Here is a 22022-nt window from a genome sequence, read left to right as displayed (position 1 = left end):
GGAGAGGAGAACTGCTCGTATGTTCCTTGTATATTGGAACACCGATCGGTCTCCTCTCTTCATTAGTCCCCTCCCCCCACAGTTAGAATCATTCCCTAGGACACACATTTAACCCCTTCAGCGCCCCCTAGTGTTAACCCCTTCCCTGCCAGTGACATTTATACAGTAATCAATGCATTTTATAGCACTGATCTCTTTATAAATGTCAATGGTCCCAAAATAGTGTCAAGTGTCCGATCTGTGCGCCGCAATGTCACAGTCACGATAAAAATCGCAGATCGCAGCCATTAGTAGAAAAAAAAAGTTAATAATAAAAATGACAAATCTATCCCTAATTTTGTAGACGCTATAACTTTTGCGCAAACCAATCAATATACGCTTATTGCGATTTTTTTTTTTTACCAAAAATATGTAGAAGAATACATATCGGCCTAAACTGAGGAAAAAAATTGTGTTTTTTTAAAAAAAAATTGTGATATTTATTATAGCAAAAAGTAATAAATATTGTGTTTTTTTTTTTTTTTTCAAAATTGTCGGTCTTTTTTTGTTTATAGTGCAAAAAATAAGAACCACAGAGGTGATCAAATACTACCAAAAGAAAGCTCTATTTTTGGGGAAAAAAAATTATCAAAATTTAATTTAGGTACAACGTCGCATGACCGTGCAATTGTCATTCAAAGTGTGACAGCGCTGAATGCTGAAAATTGGCCTGGGCAGGAAGGGGGTGAAAATGCCCTGTATTGAAGTGGTTAAGGTAAGGGGCCTGAAGCTGCAGCTCCAATAGCCCCTATGTTAATCCGGCCCTGGTTGCTTCTACAGGCAGAACTCAAATCTCCTGTAGAAGCAATGTTTTTGTCAAAATCTCCTGTAGAAGCAACGGATTTTCCGCAGACAAATCGTCCGACTTTTGACCGAAAGTATTTTTTCGTACCTTAACCACTTCAGCCCCTGAAGGTTTTACCCACTTCCTGATCAGTCCATTTTTTGCAACATGGCACTGGGTTGCTTTAACTGACAATTGCGCGGTGCGCAACGTTGTACCCAAACAAAATTTAAACCTTTTTTTCCACAAATACAGCTTTCTTTTGGTGGTATTTGATCACCTCTGTGGTTTTTATTTTTTTGCGCTTTAAAGCAATATTTTTTTTACTTTTTGCTATAATATTCCCAAAAAATATATGAAAAAACAAATTTCTTCCTCAGTGTAGGCCTATATGTATTCTACATATTTTTGGTAAAAAAATCGTAATAAGTGTATATTATTTTGGTTTGCGCAAAAGTCAACAAAATAGGGGATAGATTTATGGCATTTTTATTGTACATTTTTCTTCTTTTTTTTTTTTTTTTTTTTTACTAGTAATGGCAGCGATCTGCGATTTTTATCGGGACTGTGACATTGCGACGGACAGAACGGACACTTTTTTGACACTAGTTTGGGACCATTGACATTTATACAGCGATCAGTGCTAAAAATAGCCACTGCTTACTGTGTAAATGTCACTGGCAGGGAAGGGGTTAACACTAGGGGGCGATCAAGGAGTTAAATGTGTTCCCTATTGAGTGTTTCTAACTGGGGGAGGAGACCGATCGTTGTTCCTAAGCAGTAAGAACAACAGATCAGTCTCCTCACCCCTGACAGAACGGAGATCTGTCTGTTCTCTCCTTCTCAGGAGCAATCGCAGGCAGCCGGTGACCATGGTGGCCGCCAACCATGCGCATTAGCTCCTACATCATGCGGCGTGCGCCCTCCCTACAGCTACGGCGTTTCGTGCAGGAGTGCCATTGTGCTGCCGTATTTCGACGGCGGGCGGTTGGGAAGTGGTTAAAGTAGAAATGGAGGCAAAGCTCTTTAGACCATCTTCTCCTGTAGTTTACAGGAGTGCACTTCACTCTGCACTCCTGTAACCTGCATTCAGCTGCCAGTGGAATAAAGCCTGCTGTCAGCTGATGTTACTCAGCTCATCCTGACTCTGGAGGAATGCCAACTTTAAAGCGGGGGTCCACCTATCTATCGTTTTTTTTTTTTTTGAGTTCATTCACAAACTTTTCTTCTCAGCATTACATACTCACATATTGTGTGTAATATGTCCGCCTGTGTCAGATTTCGTCAGAAAGAATAACTTATATTATTCACTGCAGGCGGTTTCCATCTTCATTGTGGGCATTTGAAGCCCACAAGCATTTATTTCCTGGATGTGGTGAATGCTGTGCTCCCAGCATTCACCACTCGTTCCCGCACATGCTCAGTGGCATCCTGGGAAGCCTGAGACTAGCTCCCAGGAGTCTGGGAGAGGCTAGAAACACGCCTACTCCCACGGGAGGAGAACCAGGAAGTGCAAAGAAGAATAGAAAAATAAAAGGTAATTACGGCGATTTAAATTTTTTTAAACGGCATGTCAGCATCTAGGCAAGGAAGAGAATACATACAGATATTGTTCAAAATTTGGGTGGAACCCCGCTTTAATGTCAGGATCCCCTAGACGCCTAAGCGGCAGCTAGCCCAGCCTCTCAGCATTCTGCTGAAAGTCTAAGCAGGCCGCTGCCAGCACTCCAGTAAGCTGTTGGGTAGAGCACAGAGCCGGTGACTGACTGTCAGTCACTGGATCTTTGCTCACTGAAGACAGAGAACCGAGCAAACCATGAACTTTAATCCCTCAGTTCTCTGTCTTAGAGGCGTTAGGGGACAGATGCAGCAGCAGGCCAATGCTGCATCCACTTAAGTGAGTGTGATTATTGTTTCCAAAAATCACACTTCTCTTTTTAATGCATTGTCTGCATTAGGGTAAAAAAAGACCTTTTGAGTGTAGCGCCTGGGTTTACAGTCACTTTTAAGACTCGGCCATTAAGCATTTGGAAGCCCTTTCTGGAGAGCTGTTTTAACGGGTAGGTCCTTCCATTCATTAGTTTTTGGCCATGACCTTACTGACATAATGGTCAAAATCCCGTTAAAAAGATTCAACTGCTGCTGTGCTTCACCCATCGCTTATAAAATGCTTGGAGCTGATGGCTGTAGTGTTAAATTTCAGCTGTGATGGCTTAGTGGAAACCTCCATGCTCACTTTTTGGGTCTTTATGTAAGTGCATATACATACTATAGTCCACTTTGGCTAAAGTGCTAGGCTGCTAAACCCTTGCATAAAAAGCACTTGATTCACATGGTCTTGGAGGGACACCATTTCTTTGAACTGGCTTTTGTCATCAAGGATGCTACAGGTGGCAGGAATTCTTCTTTCCACACAGTTCAGCGTAGATGGAGGAATCTGTTCCACTTTTTCCATCTGACCATAGAAAATCTGCAGATAATCTATAGGTATATGGCCAGTCTTAGGAACAGACTGCAATGTCTTCTCTTAATTGTTAAACATTACTTTTGTTTTTCCACTCCCTCGACCTCCACTTTTAGACTCCCCTGAGCTTGAGTCCTCTTCCACCCGCAAGTCCTGGCACATCCTCAGAAAGGCCTCCTTTTGCATGATGGCTCAGCCTTACTTTTCAGGGTACAGTCATTTGTTAACCTTTACAGATGCTTGAACAGTGTGCATCTTAGGCACTTGGATGCAGGAGGGGGTTATCCGAGAGCTACAAATTGGAGTTTTGCTCCCTTCTGCCTCCTCATTTTATTACCCCCAACCTTCTTGTGATGCCGCACAAATTAGCAGATCTCCAATGAACCCTCTCAGATCTTCTGGATCAAAGTGTCATTGCCCCAGTTCCTGTGGCAGATCCATTCCAGGGGCTTTGCTCCAATCTGTTTACAGATCCTAAGCCCAAAAGGGGTCTCTCCTCATTTTTAAAACTAAATGTCTTAATTTGAGTCCTAAAATGTCATAATGTGTCTATTAAATCTGTTATCACTGGTCTTCCCCAGGGAGACTTTCTGGCTACCTATAGTACATGTCCCTGTTTTTTTTCCAGCGCATCAGCAATTCCACGATTCATACTACTGTGGAAAAAAATAGCGGCATGACAGTGCAAATGTTTACTCTCATGTTATTCTGCTGAGGAGGTGGTGGGGAATGAAGGAGTATTTTATAACTAAGCACTTGTGTTCGTGAAACATGTTAGAAGTTACTTCACAACACCTGTGCAATTTTTGTTTAATCAGTAAAGAAGCCACTTTGAAAGATGTCAAAATGCTGCTATCCATTTTTCCTGTAACAGTGAATACCAGTGATGAGCTGTGCAAACACTTGACTGTAGCAGTTAAGTGTGGACTGACCTGGAGCAACATCATGGTTCATCGATCAACAATTCCTACTGTTTACTATGGGAACCCCCTTGCTTCCACTTCATGGCCTTGCCCTTCGGTCAATCATCTGCATCTATGATAGTCATCAAGGTGCTGGCCCCAGTACTAGTCTGCTGTGTTGTGGCATCCCCAATATGGGATACATGGATGACCTGCTGTTGAGGGAACATTTGGAGCAGGCTGCGTCCGACAATGTGACGTTGAGCATTCAGACGCTACAGTAATTCCAATAGATCCTGAACCTATAGAAACCATCACTGGATCTGACTCTGGTGTCCCAGACATTTTTTCAGGCCAGAGTGTTCTTCCATAGGAAAATCTTTAGACACTCTGTTTTCAAATTTGAGCTCTCCAGTGCAAAAACTGTCTGACTTTCTGCTTTTGCGCGAGAGTCCAAGGTCTGATGGTAGCCTTTTCCGAGGCCGTTCCATTTGCTCAATTTCACTCTAGTGCTGTGTAACACAACATTTTTTGTCATTGTGGGACAAATTGATCCGGTCTCTGAACAAACTGATTCACTTATAACTGAGGACCAGGTTTTCCTTGGAAAAAATTGGCTCTGGAGTCTTCCCATCTTTTGGTGAATCCCCACGATGGATGCTAGCCTGCCAGGGTGGGGAGGAGTCCTTGACATCCTGCTGGTGCAGGGGACTTAATCATTGTCCGGATCTCTTTCTAGTCTGTTTTAGAGGGTTTTGGCCTCTAACGCTTTGTGCAGGGGATCTCCTATGTATCTCCCCCTAAAATTCTTTGTGACTGTGGTATCAGAATCTGGTTCTTTCTGTGCTTAACAAATAACCATTTTAACCAATTGGATATGTCTCTCTCTCATCTCAGCCACAACTTATTTTTTCTTGTCATCACTCCTGCGAGGTGAGTTTCTCAACTGTATTTATTCTGCAAGGAGCATTTTCTGGTTTGCATAGGGACTCATAGTCTGCATAGGGTGTTCAGGGCATCACTCTTCTGTCCCTCTGTCGGGCTCCAGTTCACCAGAAGGAAATTTCCCTCCACTGTCTGGATGTGGCTTGGGCTGTGTCTATTTCTCACACTGTTTCTTTCAGGAAAACTTACTTACTTTTTGGCATCCCAGAGGGATCCATAAGAGTGCATCAACTTCTTATTCCACAATCTCTGGTTTGCTCAGGCAGACCATAATTCAAGCCTGTAGTCTCAAGCATTGTGTTCCATCCATTCTTGTGCAGATCTGTAGTCCTAGGTTCACGCTATTTCGGGCCTTGCGGCCCACATTTGATTGGACTGCTGTGCCTGCGTTTCCTGCAGGAAAAAGGCACATGCATCTTTTTAAAAAACGGGCCACAGGGAAACCGCATGGTCTTTTGTATGGGTATGCCTTTCAGAATGAATGGCAGCTCTGCGTGTCTCGTAAGAGAAGTGCGATTCATCTGCGGGAACAGGTGCGATTCCTGCACCCGCAACCAGCACACAGACTGCGGGCAAGTGTAAACTAAGACTAAGTGTTTCTTTGTGTGTTTTGGAATCGAGCAGCTGTTCCCTAGAATTTCAAGGCTACCACCTGGCCTCCTTTTCACATTTTATGGAAGTTCTACTAGGTGGGTGATTATGACCCCACTTGCTGTCAGGTTTGGGTATAGGGTCCCTCAGGTGGCAAACGGTCCCCAGTTCTCTGTCTCTTGGACATGTTAGCGTTTGCTTGATATGTTGCCCACCCCTTGGTTGGTCACTGGATTCCTGTGGCAAGAATGCAACCGGCTGCATCCAGTTTCCAACTGCAGCTAACCACTGTGTATATGGCTACTTGTGAACAGCAGCAGCTGTTGTCAGCCCGCCATTAGTTTAAATGGGCTGAGCAGCTGATCACGTGAAACATTCATTCCAGCATCGAGAATCTACTGATTCTTGCCACAGGAAGCCAGCGGCCGCAGCTACCCAGTTGTATGAAAGAGGCCTACCCTAAAAATGTAAAACTTCCTGTATCATTCAATTGACTCCAAGCAATGGGTTTTATGGTGAGTAGAAAATCCCCCTTTTTTTTTTTGCTTATTTGTTTTTTATTTCATTAGTTATTAGTAATCCTCTTTCATATTTTCAATGTTATTTTCATATTTTCAATGTTAAGCTTATAAAGCTTTGTATTGCAGATTCTTGGGACATCTCTTCAGAATCTCATACTAATCTGTCTGCCCGTACTCAAGCTCCATATACAACCCCCTGTACGCAAAGAGGAAGTAACCTGGTAAGCAAAATGCATATTAAAGATAACTGCTTAATGGTATCTAATTCTAGATGTTTTGTAAATTGAAATAATAATATTTATTGTTTTATAGACAGCACCTATCAATCCCTCCCTTTTAAATCCTGGTTCTATATCTACATCTTGCGATCGAGGTCTATTCTCCCCTCCATCTTTAAATTTTGGTAAGGAATGGTAGAAGCTGACTAAAACTGTACGTACTGTATACCCTGACAATGAACTTCATATTTAACCTGTTAAAGGTGATCTAAATTCACAGCATACACATACATTGTATAACTGCAGCATTGGAATGGCAATACAAACTATAGTTTTTTTTGACAATCCAATATAGAGTAAGCAAATCCTTGTTGTGAGGGATGTTTGCTAGTAATTTTTTTTTTCAACAACTTCCTGCATGCTTTGCTGCTTCTCCTCTACTCATTCCTTTGGTTTACTTTCAATTCCTAAGGACTACATAGCCCATGGTACCTTGCTGCCTGCAAGCATTGATGATGATGTGTTTCCTGTACTGACTGTTCTCCCTGAAACTCAGTACCTCTATTCAGACAGCAGCCTCTGTGAAATGTGTGACACAGCAGTGCATATTCACAAGGCATAGTAAATGTGTCGCTGTGTTCAAGGAAGTAAATTCTTCAAAAAGTATGTTTTCAGACTTCAAGATCATATGTTAATATAGGAGATTAATATGAGTAGGCTAGACCCATTTGAAATTCAGTGTGGGGAAAAATCTGATTTTACATTTTAACCATAGATACACTTTAAATATACAATTATATGTGTTTTGTTCTATCTGCTTGATAAGTAGTAAAATATAAGTGTTGGTGTTTGTTTTTTGCTTTGGCTCTGTTGTGTATAGGGCAAGGTGCTGGGACAGAATCTTGCGTGTTTATCTAATTTTGTCTATTTTTTAAATATTTTTTTGCTATTTATTGTCCAGGGATAGGGGAGTCCTTTCTTGGAAAGTGTATTTTAGTTAAGTCTGTCTTGTTTGAGACAAGCTATATACAATGTTTCCAAATCAGTTTTTAATGGGCTTTCCATAGTGTGAGGGAAGATATGGCCAGTTGAACGCTTTTGGGTTAGGTCATCTGTAATAGCGAACTTAATACAGTATCTCGGTTTCTTAATTAACCACCCCAATACAGGGCACTTACACCCCCTTCCTGCCCAAGCCATTTTTCAGCTTTCATCGCTCACACTTTGAATGACAATTGCGCGGTCATGCTACAGTGTAACCATGTGAAATTGTTATCATTTTCTTCACATAAATAGAGCTTTCCTTTGGTGGTATTTAACCACTTGCTTACTGGGCATTTAAACCCCCCTCCTGTTCAGACCTATTTTCAGCTTTCAGCGCTGATGCACTTTGAATGACAATTGCGCAGTCATACAACACTGTACCCAAATGAAATTTTTATAATTTTTTTTCCCCACAAATAGAGCTTTCTTTTGGTGGTATTTGATCACCTCTGCGTTTTTTTATTTTTTGTTAAAAAAATTTAAAAAGAGCGATTTAAAAAAAGAAAAATAATATTTTGTTATAAAATTTTGCAAACAGGTAATTTTTCTCCTTCATTTATGTACGCTGATGCGGTGGCACTGATGGTCACTGATGGGTGGCAGTGATGGTCACTGATGGGTGGCAGTGATGGTCACTGATGGATGGCAGTGATGGTCACTGATGGTTGGCAATAATGATCGGCACTGGTTGGTTACACCGATAGGCAGCACTGCTAGGTGGCACTGATTGGCACCACTGGTGGGCATTGATAGGTGGCAATGGCAGGGGGTACTGGTGGGCACAGATGAGGCAGAATTGCCTCTTCCTCTTCGGGGCCAATGTCCCTTGCACATAAGCTGGTGATTGATTACCGAGCTTTTGTTTACATCATGTGATCAGCTGTCATTGGCTGACAGCTGATCATGTGGTAAGGGGCCGGGATTGGCCCCTTACTCGGATCTGTGATCTCACCCGAGTCTCAGTGACTCGGTGATCGCAGCACGCGCGTGCAAAGGGGAGGCCGTCTTATGACCGCCTCCCGGAAATTCAGGTCCGCGCTGTGGCCATCATTTGGCTATAGCACGGACACCAAATGGTTAATCACTCGGGTTTTTATTTTGTTTGTTTTTTTTGTTTTTTTTTTTAGAAAAAAAAAAAGACCAAAACTTTTGAAAAAAAAAAACGTTTTTCTTAGTTTCTGTCAGTAAATTTTGTAAATAAGTAATTTTTCTCCTTTACTGATGGGCGCTGATGAGGCGGCACTGATAGGCACTTATAGGCTTCACTGATTAGGTGGCACTGATGAGAAGGCACGAATAAGCCGCACTGATAGGTGGCACTGATAGCCAGCACTGACTGGCACCACTATTGGCCATTGATGGCTGGCACTTGTGGGCACTGATGGCTGGCACTTGTGGGCACTGGCTGGTACTGATTGCTGACAGTGGTGGGCAGTCATTGCTGGCACTGGTGGGCACTTAATTGTAATCAGAGCACTGATGATCAGTGCTCTGCTTACATATCTAGCTGTTCCCTGTGAGGAGGTGCCACTGATCGGCTCTCCTCACATTCTGTCAGTGTGAGGCGAGGAGCGCTGATTACTGGCATCTCCGTGTTTACATGTGACCGGCTGTAATTGGACACAGCCGGTCACATGGTTAAAGAGCCGTGGCTCTTTACACAGATCAGGGTCGCGCCGTGTCCTAGCAACATGACGCGATCGCCGCGCTGCGTGCCCCCGGGGGCGCACGAGAGCAGTCGTTCTGGGAGGCTGTCATGACGTCCACCCAGAACGAGAGCCGCACCGCCCAGCTGTCATTTGACGGGCGGCAAGTGGTTAAAGGGGAACTTTACCCATAAAAACTTGATAAAAAATTATGTTTAGCAAGGAATATACATTCCACATTAATAATTATGCTACCAAAATGATTGTGTGCTGTGAATTGCCTCCAGCGTTGCTCCTTTTTCTTCTTGCTGGAGGCTGCCGTTTTGCTGAAGCCCAGAGCCCCAGCAGTAAATCATAAAGTAGATCTAACCCATCAATTTATCTGTTTAAAAAAAGTTGTATTCCTGGAATGCTGGAAATGCAAACTATTTCATTTGATTGTGTCCTCAACTAAAATGTCAAACCATCAATTGGCTGGTGTCATAACTGATCACGTGTGCAGCACCATGGCAGTTGCAGTTCAAACAGAGGCAGCTTCCTTGGCTATAAAAGATAGGAGTGTTTAATTCCGCTGTTTCGTCAGATTAGGCGACCTGTCGGAATTTGTAATTGCACCCCCCTCCGCTGCTTACCGGAGCCGCCGGTAGCAGCGGAGGTGATAAAATCCTTCTGGTTTGGTATGGAGATGAGTGAGGGGGAGGATGGCCCCCACCCATCTCCAGATCATTGCAGGGCGGAAGCGTCATCAAAACGTCACTTCCGCCCATAGCCCTTAACCACGTCCGGACTACCGAATGCCGATATACATCCTAACTTTGAAGAGGAATATCGTTGTTATGGCAGCAGCTAGCTGCCATAACCCCAGTATCCTCTTCTTCAGCCAGCGGTCTGGTTTCTGATAATAGTGGTCTCTGCGGCGTATTTGTCGCGAGATCACTTTTATTGGCGGTGTGAGAGGGCCCCCTCCACGCTCCGGTGCCCTCCGCCGCTTACTGGAGCCGTCGGCAGCGGCGGAGGCGATCAGATGCTGTCCCTTGTGTGATATGGAGATAAGTGAGGGGAAGATGGCCCCCACCCGTCTCCATATCATTGCAGGGCGGAAGCGACGTCAAAACGTCACTCCCCCCCCATAGCTCTTAAAAGGCCATATTTATTTTTTTTTTTTTGCATCTTAGTGTAAATAAGAGATCTGAGGTCTTTTTGACCCCAGATTTCATATTTTAGAGGTCCTGTCATGCTTTTTTTCTATTACAAGGGATGGTAAAAGTTTGTCGCCATTCCACGAGCAGACGCAATACTGAAGCGTGACATGTTTGGGTATCAATTTACTCGGCGTAACATTATCTTTCACAATATAAAAAAAAATTGGGCTAACTTTACCGTTGTCTTATTTTTTAATTCAAAATGAATTATATTGTATTTTTTCCAAAAAAAGTGCGCTTGTCAGACCTCTGCGCAAATACGGTGTGACAAAGTATTGCAATGACCGCAATTTTATGCTCTAGGGCAGGGATATGCAATTAGCGGACCTCCAGCTGTTGCAAAACTACAATTCCTATCATGCCTCTGCCTCTGGGTGTCATGCTTGTGGCTGTCAAGAGTCTTGCTATGCCTCATGGGATTTGTAGTTCTGCAACAGCTGGAGGTCCGCTAATTGCATATCCCTGCTCTAGGGTGTTAGAACCCCCAAACATGATATTTTTTTTCTAAGTAATTTTCTAGCAAAAAAAAAGGTTTTATTTTTTTAAACAGCAAATCTCAGAAAGAGGCTTGGTCCTTAAGTGATTAAGGCTGTCAGCAGATCGGCCTCTACAAACTCAGCAGTGCCTAAAAATGGAGAGCTACTGAGCATGTGCAGAGCAGGTTGAGACTGTGTATTGCTGGATTTTAAACAGTACAAGCACTTATTTTTTTGTTTTACAGCTATACCTGCAAAAGGGTGATCTAGCAGGACTTAATTTTTTGACTAAAGTTCCACTTTAAAGGAATGCATTTATTGTCATAGAGAGCGAAAAAAGAAGTAGTTAAGATAATTCCTAGATATGCCATTTTATTAGGGGACCACATGAAATAAAAATTGACTTTTGGTAACTTACATGTGGGATGTTAATGGAGATGCTGGTAGAGTTGGGGAAATTATATTGAAGCCATAGGCTACACCAAAGGCTTTGAATATAGTTAGCAGATTGGGGAGAAAAGTAACCAGTTGGGTTATAAACACGAGTATATCATTAGCATCAGGGACGTGCGGTGAGGTCAGTGGCTGGTGAGGCGTTGGCTAGTATCAGAGCCAGATACACACAGGTTACATACGACATGATCGTTAGAGCGAGAGCAATATATCTAGCACTAGACCTTCTCTGTAACTCTAAACTTGTAACCTGTAAAAAAATTTAAAGCGTCACCTATGGAGATTTCTAAATACTGAAGTTTGGTGCCATTCCACAAGTGTGCGCAATTTTAAAGTGTAACATGTTAGATATCTTTTTACTCGGCGTAACATCATCTTTCACATTATACAAAAAAAATAAAGCTAACGTTCGTGTTTTTTTAATTCATGAAACAGTTTTTTTCCCCCAAAAAAAGCATTTAACAAAATTGCCGCGCAAATACCATGTGACATGAAAAGTTGCAACGACCACCATTTTATTCCCTAGGGTGTCTGCTAAAACAATATTTATAATATTTGGGGGTTCCGAGTAATTTTCTAGCAAAAAAATTATGATTTTTACATGTAGACGAGACGTGTCAGAATTGGCCTGGGTGGCAAGGAGTTAATTACCTTAAGTAATATACAAATAATGATATATTGTTTTTAAGGTAATTTACTATATTTTCAAAATCTGTACTCAAGCAGGTGGCTTAACGGACAAATTACTGAAGTTTGAAGTTATAACTTCCAACCAGTGTTTTCAGAGTAAATATATAAATAATAAATTATGTTATAACATATAGCATATAAATATATGATTTAGCTTGAATATAACAGTATTTTTTCAACAGAATCAGTTTCTCCCTCTTAACTGTGTGAGAAAAACATGGGATTGTGGGTAAATCTTATAACCATAAAGACATGTTTTTTCCTTGTAGTTAAGAGGGCTGGGCTGGAAGGGAGTCTTTTAGACACATTCCCCTTCTATGACACTGCAGTGAGAGGCGAGCCTCCACTGCAGCATTTTTATTGGACAGCTGCGACCAATGGTACTTTACCATTGGTCCAAGACTCCAAGCTGTTCACTGAGCTCAGTGCCTCTGACAAGAAGTGAAAGACACTATGAGCTCATCCTCTCAGTCTGCTGCAAACAGTGTGTGCCAGCTTGTATTTAAAGTGGCCGCTCTGTATTTAGCTTCTGACAGGCTGCGCAAGGAGCCCCATATCTCTGGAACCATAGGTCGTAGGAGCCCCAAATTTTTACCAGTGGTTTTTGCAAATAGATTTAGTTGAAAACGTAGGTCACTACATATGCGATTGCAACCTCCTTGGTTTTAAACAGATCATATATATTTCTATCAGCATCAGGCTTGTTAAAATGTGGAACAGGCAATATATTACTGTTTTGTGGTTTCTAGCCAGCAGGTCACAATAATATTTAATTTTTTTTCCCTTCTTTATTTGTATATTTTCTCTGTTGATCCTCTTGCATTTTCCAGTGTATGAAGACTGATATACCTTGCTCTATTCTAGGGATTTCTCGTGGACCTAGTCCTGTTATATTGGGGTCTCAGGAATCTCTTCCTGTAGCTGCTGCCTTTACAGAATATGTGCATGCTGTCTTTGAAGATGGTGAATTGGAAGGGTGAGTCTAGATCCAGCCTTTTATTTTGAATTGTTCTTACACTTATCTGAGAGAGATTCAGATTTAGCATGAATAATGCTTATACATAGTAGGTGAGGTTGAAAAAAGACACAAGTCCATCAAGTCCAACCTATGTGTGTGATTATGTGTCAGTATTACATTGTATATCCCTATATGTTGTGGTCGTTCAGGTGCTTATCTAATAGTTTTTTTGAAACTATCGATGCTCCCCGCTGAGACCACCACCTGTGGAAGGGAATTCCACATCCTTGCCGCTCTTACAGTAAAGAACCCACTACGTAGTTTAAGGTTAAACCTCTATATGACTGCTGGTCGGGTTGGGGGGGGGGGGGGGATTTAAGAATGGTTAGACTGGTTAGACTAGTTATTGTAGGCCCTGCGAGGCAGACTTCGATTGGTATGTTGCCTGTCGAAGTATGTATGTTTTGTTTGTCTTTAAAATCAATAAAAAGAAATTTAAAAAAAAAAAAAAAAAAAAGGTTAAACCTCTTTTCTGCTAATTTTAATGAGTGGTCACGAGTCTTGTTAAACTCCCTTCCGCAAAAAAGTTTTAGTCCTATTGTGGGGTCACCAGTACGGTATTTGTAAATTAAAATGATATCCCCTCTCAAATGTCTCTTCTCTAGAGAGAATAAGTTCAGTGCTCGCAACCTTTCCTAACTAATATCCTCCAGACCCTTTATTAGCTTAGTTGCCCTTCTTTGTACTCGCTCCATTTCCAGTACATTCTTCCAGAGGACTGGTGGCCAGAAAATGATATTTAGAATGTATAATTTTTACTAGTGTTGCTAATATATGATTGCATACGAGAGATAATCACTATAGTGGTATTAAAGGATTGTGGAAGCAGGTAGGTAAGGGATCAGCCTACAGATTTCCCACTGAGCAAGTGGAGCGCAGTCTGAGTCCGCCCTGTGTGGCAGGGGCTTTACAGTGACCTCTTTAACCAGACTGAACAGGGCTTCTATGAAGCAAGTATCTAGCCAGTCTTGGCTTACAGTAGACAGCAGGGGAACTTATTTGGAGTGTTCTAATGTAGAGATGGGTTCAATCAGACTGACATGCATAATTATAATTGATATGCATATTATGATACATGCCCCACCCTATTTTCAGATGGACAGAGTTAAGACCTGGGACTTAGTTGCACTGCACAGTTACAGACTGTCAGTCTCAATACAGTAGGTTTGCAGGGCTGTGTTTGCTGGCACACAGTTGAAAGAAGAGACTCCTTAGGCCCCTTTCACACTGGGGCGGTAGGGGGCGTCGGCGGTAAAACAGCGCTATTTGACCGCTAGCGGTGCGGTTTTAATTCCCCGCTGGCGGCCGAAAAAGGGTTAAAACCCCTCGTATAGCGCGGCTATAGCCGCGGTATAGCGCGGCTATAGCCGCGGTATTACCGCGGTATAGCCGCGCTGTCCCATTGATTTCAATGGGCAGGAGCGGTTTAGGAGCGGTGAATACACCGCTCCTTCACCGCTCCAAAGATGCGGCTGACAGGAGATTTTTTCTTCTCCTGCCAGCGCACCGCTTCAGTGTGAAAGCCCTCGGGCTTTCACACTGAACAAACAGCGGAGGCTGTTTAGGGGCGGTTTGCAGGCGCTATTTTTAGCGCAATAACGCCTGCAAACCGCCCCAGTGTGAAAGGGGCCTTACTGTTCTGTTTCTTTTACTCAATTGCAGAACGTCGTGTGTGGTTAAAGTGTACTTGTAAATCAGTGAGGCCTTGTTAAAAATACTGGTATCTAGAAAAAATATGCCTTTTGGTGATCAATCGGGTTTATTTTATTCTATTTGGAACTCCAGGGTCTTAATTGGTTACTACGGCCAAAACTTTTTTGTTCGTTCCTATTTTTTTGAAAGTGGGTTCAACAGACGTGTAACTGAAATTGTGCTGTAGCAGTGTTCCTTAACCCTGGCTTTCCTGCCAAATCCTCTCTAGAACTGAAAAACCGCAATACAACATCCCTTAAAACAGCTAGACGCCAGCAATGGCAAATGTGAGATCCATGTCATAAAAACAAGACGTAACTAGGTGTTAACTAGTAATACAGCATCTAGAATTTAATTCTTTGCTGTGATAAATATTGTACTCTGTTCCAGGTCAGGAATGCGCATCTCTGGAGAACTTACAATGTCCTTTCCAGGAGGTATACTTCGTGTATTTGGAGGATCTACCCCTCCTCCTGTCCTAAGTTTTCGCTTAGTCCACACCTCAGATGTTGAGCATTTTATTCCTAATTCCGACCTTTTGTATAGGTAAGATAATAGTGATCAAGTCTACCATACATTTTGTTTCCGCAGTTGTTTTTCAGCCTTCACTGTAACTGTGAACCATCCTGTTTTCCATAGTGACTTATCTCAGAGTGACCACAGCTGCAAGGACTTCTGGTTAAACATGCCAAGGTTAACATGCCACTTACAAAATCTGGCTGAACAACATACTGCTCCTTACTACAATGTCGTTCTGCTTAAATACCAGGTGCGTCATTCCTCTTGTTCAGTGACCTTGAGCAGCTTTTAGGGCTGGTTTTCTTTGCTAATAAACAAGCAATACTTTTATTTTTTTTGGTTTTCTCTTGTAGGCAATATAAAACAGAGCTTCTGTGTTTAATGGCCTATTTTTTGAATACTGTTAAGCTTTTTGCTCTGGTTTGGGAGATTAGTAGGAATAAGCAAAATTAAATTGAAAACCCATACATATAACCAGTAAGTGGCCTCAGGTGGTACACAGAGATAAAAAAAAAAACACCCTACGTAAGTTGGACTTGTTTATCTGCAGCCATCTGTATTGTACAGCCTTCTACCACACACAGAATTTACATAGAATCCATCAGCAGCACAAAGCAGCAACAGGTGGGGATCGCAATTCACATACTGGACAGCTAGGGGAGAATAGCTCTGAGCCTGATTGACTGAAAGGGACACACCCCTCCTCACACTACACCAGTGGTTGTCAACATATGAGCTAAAGGGGGCTTCAAATGTGGCCCCTGACATCACCAAAGGGTCACGCATAATGGTCACTATATGTAATGCTTGAGAGGCCTTCATAAACTACAGGCCTAATAGAAGAAATGAGGGTCAGAGTGTGTGGACATGCTACATTTTTGGCTGGGGATATTTTATAGAAGACAATATGAAACTGGGAACATATTACGTGAGGCTAGTAGAGATCAATGCTATTACCCTATGAGGGCTCGAAACTCGTTTACCAGCACCGCCAACCCCCCCCCCCCCCACATCCTGACACAGATTTCTTGCTCCAGCAGAAGCTGGCAAGGGGGGTCCATTGCAGTAATCGAAATGGCATACATTGATTTTAAAGCCCATGTGGCTTCAGGGGTTCAGGGTTGTGGGGGAGGGGGAAATCATAGCTGGGGGGTGAAGCAGCAGGAAAAGGCGACAAAAAAGTGGGGGGCATTTAGGATGTCAAAAAACAGTGGCTGGAGGTGGAAAATACAGGGCGGAGCAGCAGCAGGGGGATGCATTTTCGGTCAGTAGCTCTGATCAAACTCTTATCAGCCTCTAATCCAAGCTATATTTTCAGCAGAGTGACCCTTGAAAGAGAAAGCCAGATCTGTACAGTGTATGGACCTGGCCAGTTGCAAGCGATACTGTAGGTCCATATGCCATACGGACCTGGCAGTGGATGGATTTAAAGGCTCTGGTTAGGGAAGCTCCTTTTTATTTTTTTTTTGAGACCTGTTCTTGTGCAAAAAATAACCCCTTATTAGCCTCAGTAACAATCAATGCACACAAGGTGAAATTGGTAGTTTTGCAATGGAATCAGTGTCTCAAATGTAAGGCTGCCGTTTGATTAGAAATTGTTATATTAATCTATTGAGAATAAAATTAGTATTTAGGTTTTGTTCTTTAAAAGCCTGAGGTAATTTTTGAGAAAATTTTATTACTGTACAAGGGATTACTTACTGGTAAAGTATTTTTGAAATAAAGGTGTGCTTACTGTAATAATAGTATGGATGTTGTATCTTTGTCTCAACTGATCCCAATCTCACTCTAGTTTTCTTTCCACGCAAGGTATTTAAACCTGGCAAATCTGCAGTCCCCTTGCACCTGGCATCATCCTGGAACTGTAGTCCCACCTCCACAGAGTTTAGCCTGGAGTATATGCAGAACATGAGCTCCTTGTGTGATATTCACATACTACTTCCACTAGATGAAACTGTATCTAACCTGCAGTTTGATCCCCCCGCCAGATGGTAAGATTGTACTTGGTACATTCATCTAATACACAATAACTCTATAGCATATCATTCTTTGGGGCTTGCTTTCTACTGTCTTTTCTCAACGCTTGACCACAATGTATAATGAATAAGAAAAAAAGTTAAAGGGGCAATTTCCATGGTAGATTTGGTCATTTCTGACTGTCACTGTGAGGGGTGTTCCGATCTTAAGGCTCCTGTGGATAAGAGGCTAGAAGCCTTTTATGAGCACTTCTTCTCCTCTGCAGGTTCAGCCCTGTTCTGTAGCCTGTAATGGTTATAAGTTCCAGCTACCAGGGCATAGCTCTGACGAAGAAGGGACGTTCCCTTCGAAACGCGTTAGCTGATTGTGATGCCTGTGCGTTCCTCCACGATCTTTGGAAGGTTTCGCTCATCCTAAGTCGCATGCTGTTTGTCAGTGCACTTTTATGGTGTGCCTCCTCCACCAACTGCTTGTGAGTTGTTTCTTTTTACCATTTTTATACAATAAATGTTTTAAAGTTAATGCACAAGGCTGGTGCGCCCTTGTTTTCTTTTTCTTTCGGTCTCTATTAGGATCCCCCATCCTTGAGGGCAGCAAGGCCTGTGTCAACGTACCATTTATATGGTGATCCACCTGTGCGCAGGAGACGTTTTTTCTTTTCTGCTACTTCCAGCTACCAGACCCTGGGGATTTGGTCCAAGCATAGGATGGATCCAAAATGTCTAAACCTGATTCTTTCCAGGGGTGTCAAACCGGGGGCCCTCCAGATGTTGTGGAACTACAAGTCCCATCATGCATCAGTCTGTTGCAACTATCAGCATTGCAATGCCTCATGGGACTTGTAGTTCTGCAACAGCTGGAGAGCTGTCAGTTTGACACTTGTGCGACAGCTGAAGCTCATTCCTAATTTTCCATGCGGATACGCCTAATATCCAGACAGGGTCCTCCTATCTATACACATCTGGAGAACCGTTTACTAAAATGTTAGTCTGTGTAACATTAGGGCAAGGAACACTACTTGCAAATGCCCTTTAATGGGGAATGCCTCTTGTCACCAGCAAAGATGATTTGGCTTTTGTCTGTTCTTTGCTGCGAGCAAACACTACAAGTTCATTGCCCTTCTCTGTGGTCTCTCCACTGCATCTTTGGTTTTCACCAAAGTGCTAGCCCTATGTTTGCTCTATTTCACTTAAAAGGAATTCCCATAAGGGTTTACCTGGGCCCGCTTTTACTGAAAGAACCATCATTGCAGGCACTTTCAGTTAACATTGAACAGTTGTTTTGTAGCAACTTGAATGGCTCTTGAACCTCCAGAAGTCGGCTCTAAAATCGGCTCATTGCTTTGAGTATCTGGGCCTTCTTCTGGATACTGTCTTGTAGAGTTCTTTATTGAAGGTTCTTTCGCCAGAGGTCAGGCCTCTCTCAGGGCGAAAAACCTTGGCCGTCAGAGGAAGCTTGTCTCCTGATCATCATTCTGGAACTGTACGATTTGGTTATCCCTTCAAGTGCTTGGTTTTCTGACCAAGATTCAGTCAGACAATGCTACGGCAGTGTCTCACATCAACTATCAAGGTGAAACCAGATATCTTGCAGCTCTAAGAGATACAAATTTGCCATGTATTGAACATTACGTTCTAGCCCTGTTCACCGAGCATATTCAAAGGAGAAAACTGGCATGTGTTGTCTGTAGGGTTGCCACCTCATCCCTTTAAAACCGAACACATATTAATTACACAGTTTGTGTGGCTGACTAAGGTGGTAATTAAACTCACTTGGTGTCTTATCTGAATTAAATTAGCCTCAGAACCTGTGTAATTCATATGTGTTCGGGTTTAAAGGGATGAGGTGGCAACTCTAGTTGTCTGGTCTATGGTCTCATCATCTGAGGTGTTTTAATACTGAAGGTGTGGGACAATGGACAATACAGCTTCTGGCTTCCAGGTTCAACAACAAACTGAGCAGACTTGTCTTCAGGACCAGGGATCCTCCAGCCTTTGAAATTGATGCTATGGTAACTCTGTGAGATCAGTTCACCCTGATTTTTGCCCCTCCTGACCCTCATCAAACTCCTGGTAGACTCTTTGTGGGCCTTCTCAGATTGTCCAGATCTTTTGTTCCTAGGACCACTTTAACACCATGCTTTCCAGTTACTGGCTTTAACAGCCTGACTGTTGAAGCTCAAGTCCTGAGGGATAGGGGCCTGGCTATCGCTACACGTTTTGAAACTAGGATAATGGCTTCTCCCAAAGTCTCCTATTGCACCTAAAAAGCAGAAAGCATTCTATAAGTATCTTGACTTTTAGCGAGCTCAGCTGAATCAAAAACGGGCCTCAGGTGTCATCATGGGTCAAATCTCGGCCCTAGTGGTTATTTTTCAAATATCACTTGCCTCTCTCTCTCCTTAGTGAAGGTCCCCCTTACAGGGTGTCACACACATTATTCCCCTCTGTACGTTCCCCCAATGACATTGTAGAGTCTCTTTTGGTTTTTTAGAAACCACCCTTTGAAGCTATCAGGGATATTTGTTTACATTTGCTCAAGAGGTTGTCTGAGTTGGTGGCCTTTTTCCTGTAAAGAACCCTTTCTTTTGCTACACAAAGACAAGGTTGTCTTCAGGCCAAGGACTCTTTTTCTTCCCAAGGTGTTTTTTTTTTTTTCTTTCACATTAACTAAGTCTTTGGGGTTGATTTACTAAAACTGGAGAGTGCAAAATCTAGTGCAGCTCTGGATGGAAACCGATCAGCTTTCAGATTTTTTAGTCAAAGCTTAATTGAACAAGCTGAAGTTAGAAGCTGATTGGCCTCCATGCACAGCTGCACCAGATTGTGCACTCTCCAGTTTTAGTAAATCAACCCCATTGTTCTCTCTTCTCTATGTCCTGCTCCACAACATCAAAGGAGATTTCCCTCCACTGTCTGAATGTAATATGCACTGTTCGAGCCAGTCTCTCAGCTGCAGCTCCCTTTAGATGGTCTAACTCTGTTTGTCATTCCTATAGGTCCCCTTAGGGGAAGAACTGATTCTTATTCCACTTTTGCTAGGTGAATTTACCAGCTCATCATTCAAGCCTATAGACTTTAGAACAAGGTACCACCTTTCCCTGTCAAGTACATTCCACTAATCAGTTAGTGCTTCATGGGCTGTTCAGCATCTGTTTCTCAAATTTTCAAGGCTGCCATCTGGTTTTCAGTTCACACGTTCGTTATTTTTCACCTAGATGAACAATCAAGCCTTAGCTGATGTTGGCTTTGGTTGCCAGGTACTTCAGACAGCTCTGGGAGCACGGTCAAGCTGCCTTTTGCTGTTAACTTTACATTTTCTGTGGTACCCACTCTTCAGTTGGACTGCTTTTGGATGTCTCCATGTTCCTGAATTACTTCATCCTGTGTCTCTTAATATACGCTTTAGAACAGGGGTCAGCAACCTTTTTCCACTTACGGGCCGGATTGAATGTATGTGAATGCATGGAGGGCCGCATTCACCTGCTAATAAATGATGATATTAATAATCCTAACATAGTAATAATAACAGTACAGGTTTACCTCACTTTAAGGTGTTTCACTAATACAAAGCCCTCAGTTCACCCTGAGGGAGTATATGTGTATTTTTATGTATTTTAGTGCCCCCTCCCCCATCCTGGCACCCAAGGGTGGCTGATGCCAACCCTGCTAGCCAGCATGGTCTGGAGATGGGGTTCATGTCCCTAGGGAAAATGGGATCCAGGTCCCGCCCCCAGGGGTGATGGGGTCCCTGTCCCCAGGAGAGAAGAGGTCCCTAATAGGGTCTTCCCTCCTATTGCTGTGTCCTTTGTCCCCCTTCACATAACGCCATGGTGTCCTCTTCCCCCTTAGAAAGTTTCCTGTGCCCCCCAAAGCAGTGTCCCCTGCATCCACCACTGTAATGTCCTCTGCCTCCATAGTGTCCAGAGTCCTCTGCCCCCATAGTGTCCAGTGTCCTCTGCCCCCATAGTGTCCAGTGTCCTCTGCCCCCATGGTGTCCAGTGTCCTCTGCCCCCATGGTGTCCAGTGTCCTCTGCCCCCATGGTGTCCAGTGTCCTCTGCCCCCATGGTGTCCAGTGTCCTCTGCCCCCATGGTGTCCAGTGTCCTCTGCCCCCATGGTGTCCAGTGTCCTCTGCCCACATAGTGACCCCCCATAGTGTCCAGTGCCCTCTGCCCCCATAGTGGCCCTCATAGTGTCCAGTGCCCTTTGCCCCTAAAGTGGCCTCTGCCTCCAGCCCCCATAGTGCCCTCTAACCCCATAGTGCCTGGTGTCGTCTGCCCCCATAGTGCCTGGTGTCGTCTGCCCCCATAGTGCCCGGTGTCGTCTGCCCCCATAGTGCCCGGTGTCGTCTGCCCCCATAGTGCCCGGTGTCGTCTGCCCCCATAGTGCCCGGTGTCGTCTGCCCCCATAGTGTCCAGGGTCCTCTGTCCCCATAGTGCCCTCTGCCCCTAAAATGGCCTCTGCCTCCAGCCCCCATAGTGCCGTCTGCCCCCATAGTGCCGTCTGCCCCCATAGTGCCCAGTGTCGTCTGCCCCCATAGTGCCCAGTGTCGTCTGCCCCCATAGTGCCCTCTGCCCCTAAAGTGTCCTCTGCCTCCAGCCCCAATAGTGCCCTCTGCCCCCATAGTGTCCAGTGCCCTCTGCCCCCAAAGTAACCCCCATAGTGTCCAGTGCCCTCTGCCCCCAAAGTAACCCCCATAGTGTCCAGTGCCCTCTGCCCCCATAGTGTCCAGTGCCATTTGCCCCTAAAGTGGCCTCTGCCTCCAGCCCCCATAGTGCCCAGTGTCGTCTGCCCCCATAGTGCCCAGTGTCGTCTGCCCCCATAGTGCCCAGTGTCGTCT

At 43.7% G+C, this 22022-nt stretch overlaps 1 protein-coding gene across 18 annotated transcripts in view; it reads left to right on the top strand.

Moving 5' to 3' along the window:
- FCHO1 (FCH and mu domain containing endocytic adaptor 1) overlaps window positions 1–22022 on the top strand; it is a 253496-nt gene that overhangs the window by 214844 nt on the left and 16630 nt on the right. For all 18 annotated transcript variants that reach the window (XM_073593488.1, XM_073593480.1, XM_073593471.1 and 15 more), the window contains 6 exons: window positions 6373–6467; window positions 6559–6649; window positions 12840–12951; window positions 15076–15231; window positions 15325–15454; window positions 17014–17195. In XM_073593488.1, coding sequence (XP_073449589.1) covers window positions 6373–6467; window positions 6559–6649; window positions 12840–12951; window positions 15076–15231; window positions 15325–15454; window positions 17014–17195 — 766 coding nt within the window. The remainder of the gene's footprint in view (window positions 1–6372; window positions 6468–6558; window positions 6650–12839; window positions 12952–15075; window positions 15232–15324; window positions 15455–17013; window positions 17196–22022) is intronic.

This window comes from Aquarana catesbeiana, linkage group LG01 (genome assembly GCF_042186555.1).
Source record: "Aquarana catesbeiana isolate 2022-GZ linkage group LG01, ASM4218655v1, whole genome shotgun sequence".
Lineage (NCBI taxonomy): Eukaryota > Metazoa > Chordata > Amphibia > Anura > Ranidae > Aquarana > Aquarana catesbeiana.
The sequence above is the reverse complement of the archived record's forward strand: the minus strand, read 5'-3'. Positions and strand labels throughout refer to the sequence as shown.